Source organism: Naegleria fowleri (assembly GCF_008403515.1).
Source record: "Naegleria fowleri strain ATCC 30894 chromosome Unknown tig2, whole genome shotgun sequence".
In the NCBI taxonomy this organism is placed as follows: domain Eukaryota; phylum Heterolobosea; class Eutetramitea; order Acrasida; family Naegleriidae; genus Naegleria; species Naegleria fowleri.
The window spans coordinates 100,681-107,464 of NW_025407934.1; the positions used below are offsets into that span (position 1 = coordinate 100,681).

The following is a 6,784-nucleotide window of genomic DNA, read 5'->3' on the forward strand; positions in this document are numbered from 1 at the left end:
TCGTATTTGCTGAGTCAGTGATTGAAAATGATGATTGTGTTACTCGTTTCGAGAAGGAGACTCTTTATGAACGTGTAGCATCAAAAAAGAAGAATTTCTTTGAAGAATTTTTTTTACTTTTCTCGTTTCAAAGTTCTTCAGCTTTAAGGAATGTACGAACTTGTCGACGCAGCATAACAACCATTCAAACTAAACTGGGAAGCAATTAATGCATCATCTATTTTCTCTGTGGCTTTCTCGATTGAATTACTTTTTCTCTTTTTGGGAGCAATAATTGGTTCTTGATCAACCTCCTCTTGTGACGATATTGATGACAATGCTTCTGCATCGTTGTGCTCATGATCCTTGTTGTCTTGCTCATCAGAGCTATCTTCATCACTACGTGCCATCTCTTTTTTCGATCTCTTCTTTTTTGCCTCAGAAAATATACTTTCTCTCACTTCCTGTGGAATTCGTTCCTTAAATTGTGACAATTGACTTCCGTAAAGTATCATTTGAGCAACACCAGCATATTCTCCAAAGATATTTACAAACTCTTTCATGACCAATTTTACATCCTTCTCTGAGAGTGTCTTCTTTTCTTGAATACACTTTTTCATGGAAGGATAACAATTTCTGGCAATTCTCAAAATGTGAACATCGGTAGGAACACAATCAAATCGATTGCAACAATATAAGGCAATACAGGAAGCAACTTTCATACCCACTCCAGAAAATTGTTTCAATTCGTCCAATACGTGTTGTGTGGTAGGAAATAATTCCTTATTTTGTAGTGTGAGTAAATAATTCTCTGGTTTTTTCTTTAACTTTTGAATGGTTTGAACAATGTATTTCGCTCGATATCCAAAGTTTTTGTCTCTGAAAAATGTTAAAAATTCCAACACAGTGATTTCATGAATATGTCATTCGTTGAAGGTTAAGTGTCATTCAATAGTGAATTGAAAAGAATAGTAACCATTAACCATTCATATCATCAAAAAATGTGGATGGGAATTAAGTGTAGTAAATTTAACATGGAGAGGCAACGTTTCAAAAAGAAAAACCTACTTTAAAGCTTGTTCTGTACTATTCTCTAATTGCTCCAATGTTGGAAATTTATACATTGGAAATGTGGTGTTTCCTTCATCAATACTAAATTCTCCCAAGTACGTTCCATAATCTTCACATAAAGATTGAACCATTTTCGTAATTCTTGAAACATTATTATTTGAGCTACAAATGAATGAAAAAAGTGTTTCAATTGGGTCCAATTTCAATAATCGCCATCCTTGATAATACTTGACAATTTTTCCAAATAATTTTGGATCTGAGGTTGCAAAATTTTCATGTAATTGACAAATATCATAAGTATTGAAATGGAAAAATTCATCCATTAATTGTTCAATTTCTGCATAGAGAGTAGTTTCGTCGATTGGTTCTGAGAACTCTGTGGAGAGTTCGCTTTCGGATTGATTGTTTTTGGCTATTGGGAATAATTTTCTATAATAGACATATTGATCTGTTTCAACGGACGAAGAAGCAGCACTGCATGAAATGTCACTACTACCACTCAACGTTGATTTACTTGTTATCATGTTCTTCAATTCTTCAAAATGATCATTGGAATTGCTGTGAATGAGATGAGAACTTGATGGCTTGGTCGTCAATTCCAAAACATGATTTCCAAGAACTCCGACAAAGGACGAAGCATGTGGTGTTTTGAAATGTTTCCACGTGAATGTTTGTCCACACAATAATGTAGTCTCTGAGTATGTGTCCGAAATAATTTCGGATCCAAACGCATTTCAAAGATGCCATCATCACATTGAAGAGAAAAAAAATCATCCAAAAATCAAAACAAAATTTGTACATGTGTCATCATCCAATAATATATGTATCAGCTGGTTGAATGGTCCAAAAAAGCCACACATACCGAGATCAAGAAGGCGAGTACCAAATTTCATCAATCGGAATTTACTCATTTTTTTTCTTTTAAATGTTCTCTTTACGGTTCCGATTCAGAAATTGAAAGATGCTCTCTCTGTTTCCATTTGAAAACACACAAGAAATGAGCATGTGAATCCTTTCATCTCAATGCACATCACTTATTTTCAATAACTTAAATTTATGGGTTATTCGAAATGGGTACACGAATCACAATGTTTCCAGTCACAGTCGATCGTTGAGCAGATGCTTTGGAGGATGCAACTTCCTTGTCAAATCTCAACTGCAATACTTTACCCTTAATGGTCACACGAATGTAGGTGGGTTGTACATCAATATCGACATAACTCAGAGACATGTATTTTCCTGCAGGTATATCCAACACGTAGTGACCTTTTTCTTCAAAGAATTTGAATTGCCATTTTCCTTCATTCTTTTGCATGACTTTTCCATATTTTTCAATTTCTTGTTCTGGCGTGAGTTTTGGATAGTTATTTAAGGAGGAACCCAATCGATCCACTTCTCCAATTCCATCGATATTCTTTTCTTGTGCCTTTTCTCGTTCATTCTTGGAGTTGGCAATTTCTTTCTTGTCCTCATTTCTCTGTTCGATAGCTTTCTTTAACTCCTCCACGTTGACACGTTTTTGTTCTTCCGCCACAGAGGCTCGAATCGTTGGTAATAATTGTTCAGCAAGAATTTTCTCACTTTTTGAAACTTTGTCTCCATCAAGAATTTGCAATTGAGGAAGCGTACCAATCACATATAATCGGTAATTCTCATATTTTGTACATGGGTTTCCCAACAGATGCAGCTCTTTTAAATTATAATTCTGTTTCAAACATTCCACACTCAGCAAATCCCACACAAAGTTTGCAGTCAAGTCCAACTTTTCCAAATTTTCATTCGACTCCAAACCCTCAATTCTCGTTAAATTATTTACAGCCATATTGAGATATCTCAGATCTTTCAAGTGATGCAAATTCTTGATGGTTCCAATCAAATTGTTTTGTAAATACAAAATTTGCAACTCTCGACAAAATGTTCCCAACACTTCATTAATTTCCTCAATATCAAATTGATGCAATGTTATTTCTTTGAGAGTGGACAATTGTCCTTCATTGTGCTCGCTTCTTCTCCGAAGCAATTCCTCTGTAATTTCCACCATGAATCTATATCGTTGTTGTATTTGCAAAAGATACAATTCAAAACTCAAATGTACAAAAGTTCCGATCGATGATCAGAGTATTATTGCTGTTGTTGTATGACCAAAACGATCCTCAACTTCCAATGACTTTTGAACTCTGTTGTGAGCACGGAGTGTTGTATTTTTTTTCTGTAAATCGCAAAAGAGGGAATTGTAATTGAATAATACATTCGAATCTGTTATTATTATTATTAAGGTGTAGATTCTTATTATTAAAAAGGTGTGGTCATGTCACTTGTAATCATGTCTCTAATTGTGGTATAACACATTATGACAGGAGCAATTTGTTGATGTTCGTACAAAATTGAGTTTTCATGGAGGATCTTCGTTTCGAAGAAGGCAATAATTCTTCTTTCGAAATGGCATCAAAGCATGACTTGTATTGACACTCACTGCCATAAAAACCCAATACTGGATTACATTGACAAGTGTCAGGTGCCACACAATTTCCTCTTCCATTACACACATTTAGAGTGTCATTATTCATCTTTCCAAAACATGTGAAAATTTCACAATTCACTCCAGAATATCGTGAATAACACGAACATGTGCCATTGACATTACAAATTCCATTTCCTGAACAAACACTTGTGGTATTGGACAAGACACCATTGCATTTCACAATTTCACAATTTTGACCAAAAATATTTGGCTTACAGAGACATTGATCTTGAGAGAGACATAAACCATTTCCTGAACAGACATTGGAAGCAGAGGCTGAAACTCCATTACAGGACCATTCCAATGCGACTGCAACAGAAGCAAAATGATTTCCACATGATCCCAGATATGGCATTCCTCCCAAATCGGATTTTGTGAATACAAGCACAGGTTGTAAAATTTGTGACACGTTGTACTTGATAGAAAGTTCAAAATATAGATTGGATCCCATTCCATAAATATTTCCAGATTGAGTCAAGAAGTAAGTATTACTTTCACTTGAAAAGGCATCCATAATTAATTCCGAATTTGGTAATGAAATAAGAGAACTCGTTTGATTGAACATCATGATGGTAAAATCATCGGCCAATAAAATCAAAAGAGTTCCAAGAACAATTTTTCGAATTCGTTTTCTGTCCATCACTCCTCCTTTCAATTGTTCAAAATCCCAATAATTGCTCACACTTGAATTCGATGAAATTTGACACTTCTTATTGTCTCCACTTCCAAAAACTCTTCCATAATTGGTTAAAACAAATGTGGTTCGATGTCCAGCAACCACTTGTGTAATGTATTCATTTCTTGATGAATTCACAACTGAGCTCACATTCAATAGTCTTAAAATTTGAACATCAAAATTATTTCCTTGAAAGGAAAACATGCCACTTAATTGTCCTTCTGCATTTCCACCCACTCCATAGAGAGTCATGCCATCTGAAAGTAAAATAACAGAATGGTCGAATCCAGTAGCCACTTGTGAAACTGAAAATCCCAAGGCACTTGAATATAATGTTAAATTATTCGAATTGATGTTGTTATAAAAATTATTATTTCCTAATTGGTAATGATCGTTTTTACCCCATGAAAATGCAGTGCCATCTGAACTAACAGCCATTACATGAGCTCCCATATGAATGGAGAGATCCAAAAAATTAGTGACACTTCCCACATACATGTCTTGATAAAGTGCCGAATAAGGAAATGAAATGAAATTTGAATTTGGAGAAGATCCCGATAATGCAAGTGTGTTGGTACAATTTCCATAGAGATAAAGTTTTTCTACACTGGTGGCAATAGAATGTTCTATGGTAAAACTACACGAGTCACCAGTGACCAATTTGGCAACAGGATTTGATGGAGTGGCCACAATTTTGGGTGTTTTAATCACCATATAACATATGATGAGATTAAAATTGTAATTCCTCCTTTTCACACACACTCGACTCTTACTTTTGAATCTGAAACACACTGTTGTCCCTTTAAATTAAATCCAAATGAATACACCGCATTAGTAGTGGCAATAAATCCATATTGCGACAATAATTTTGCTTTTTTGGGTGTCGATCCATCCAAAATTCACAACATTATTATTCGAAATTCCAGCTTGATACAAATTTCCCCATGTAAAAACATCTCCATTCGCACTGATACACAAACATGCATCATTTGACACGGAACATTCCACAATTTTGGATGATACATTTGTAAAACTTGAAGTGAGATTGGTCAGTGTTGGAATATTTCCATTTCCACCACTTGGCAACACTTGTCGATCGTCATTGTCTCCCATCGTATAGACATGTCCATTTTCAGTTAAAAACAAGACATGTTTCATTCCAAAATGCATCGATCGAATTTGACCAGATGTCACATAATCCAATGGCACATACACTGGATGATCATATGTTTGATAATCAACACCTGTTCCAAACGAATAAAGATTCCATCCCATTAAATAAGCTCCTGTTGAATTTGCAAATCCAACAATAGCACAAGTTTGGCTATTCGCAAAATCAGGTGTCGATGATAAATGATAAATTCCTTTCAATGTTGGAATTAAGGTTGGAATGGAAACAAAAGTTCCATCCACACCATGACCACGAATGTCCTTATTGTACGATCCCCATGAAAAGACATAACCACTAATAGTCAAGACAAAGAGTGTTTCATCGCCTAATTTTCCACCGAGTTCCACGTCTGAACATTTTACATTTGTGATCGGTTGAAAAGTATATGGATCGAGAAAAGAGGATGGCAAACTGACAGGTGACCATTGACTGGCACCTGACACCAAAGAAATTTGTCGAATGTAGACAAAACCATCCTCTGAGCAAGCAAGACATGTCGAATAGCCACACGAAAGTTTTGAAATGTTTTTTCCAAAAAGAGGGTTTTGAGAATTACCATTTTTGGAGTATGCATAATTTAAAGTCAAATCGGTGGCAATAATGGGAACATCTCCAATTCCAGCAATTCCATCCTGTTGTTTCCACATGAAAAAACATGTTGTGGAATAAATGACTTTGTCGTGGTATTTGTGAAATCAATGACAAATGTCGTGGATTCTATAGGTGCAGCGTTTTCTACCTATAGGAGGGGGCAACCCGAAAATTTTTTTAAAGAGGGGTTGTAGGCCTACTCCAAAATTATAATGTAATGGGGACCCCTTCCACCCCATTACACCTTCCTTCCTTCCCCTGCTCTGTATCTCTATATCCAGAAATCTACAGTCTAGAACCTTCTCTTCTCCTCTTAGTTTATTCATCCATTTTCTCTAACTCTCTCTATTTAAAAAAATTTGACAAAAATTTTTTTTCACCAAGTCGAAAATCCCAGCATATCTACGCTCGTCCCGACTTTGAGAAAAAAATTTGAAAATTTTGAAAATTAAATAAGCTGATTTAAAGTATTACAGAAAATATTACAGTCTCGACCCCCATATGTTTATCAAAATGTTTCATTCAAATTACTTAAAAACTTGTAAATCAGAAGTTAGACTATTTTTTAGTACTTCTCATCCGCTTAGATTTAATTCAAAGGGCGAGATTCCAGACCATATACATGGGTCTGATGATCCAGGTATTTCCGCCCTTGGATTTTCCATTTTTTTTCACTTCTCATCCGCTTAGATTTAATTCAAAGGGTGAGAATAACTACGTGGAATAAGGACGTTGCGGTGGTAGATTTCTCCCTTTTGAATTTTTTTTTTTTTTT

The 6,784-nt window shown here is 35.3% G+C and overlaps 4 protein-coding genes across 4 annotated transcripts; all 4 read right to left on the reverse strand.

The window, feature by feature from the left end:
- Window positions 1-143: 143 nt before the first annotated feature.
- Window positions 144-1,961, reverse strand: FDP41_000314 (uncharacterized protein; the record flags this gene model as incomplete). Its single annotated transcript, XM_044706411.1, has 3 exons — window positions 144-858; window positions 1,048-1,744; window positions 1,913-1,961. The coding sequence occupies 3 exons, from the start codon at window positions 1,959-1,961 to the stop codon at window positions 144-146; spliced, it is 1,461 nt and encodes a 486-aa protein (XP_044569128.1).
- A 143-nt stretch (window positions 1,962-2,104) lies between these two features.
- FDP41_000315 (uncharacterized protein) lies at window positions 2,105-3,091 on the reverse strand (the record flags this gene model as incomplete). The annotated part of the gene is made up of 1 exon (XM_044706422.1): window positions 2,105-3,091. The coding sequence occupies one exon, from the start codon at window positions 3,089-3,091 to the stop codon at window positions 2,105-2,107; it is 987 nt and encodes a 328-aa protein (XP_044569129.1).
- Window positions 3,092-3,398: 307 nt separating this feature from the next.
- Window positions 3,399-4,961, reverse strand: FDP41_000316 (uncharacterized protein; the record flags this gene model as incomplete). The annotated part of the gene is made up of 1 exon (XM_044706433.1): window positions 3,399-4,961. One exon carries the CDS (start codon window positions 4,959-4,961, stop codon window positions 3,399-3,401), a length of 1,563 nt encoding a protein of 520 aa, XP_044569130.1.
- Window positions 4,962-5,078: 117 nt separating this feature from the next.
- On the reverse strand, window positions 5,079-6,065 carry FDP41_000317 (uncharacterized protein; the record flags this gene model as incomplete). Its single annotated transcript, XM_044706444.1, has 1 exon — window positions 5,079-6,065. The coding sequence occupies one exon, from the start codon at window positions 6,063-6,065 to the stop codon at window positions 5,079-5,081; it is 987 nt and encodes a 328-aa protein (XP_044569131.1).
- Window positions 6,066-6,784: the final 719 nt, after the last annotated feature.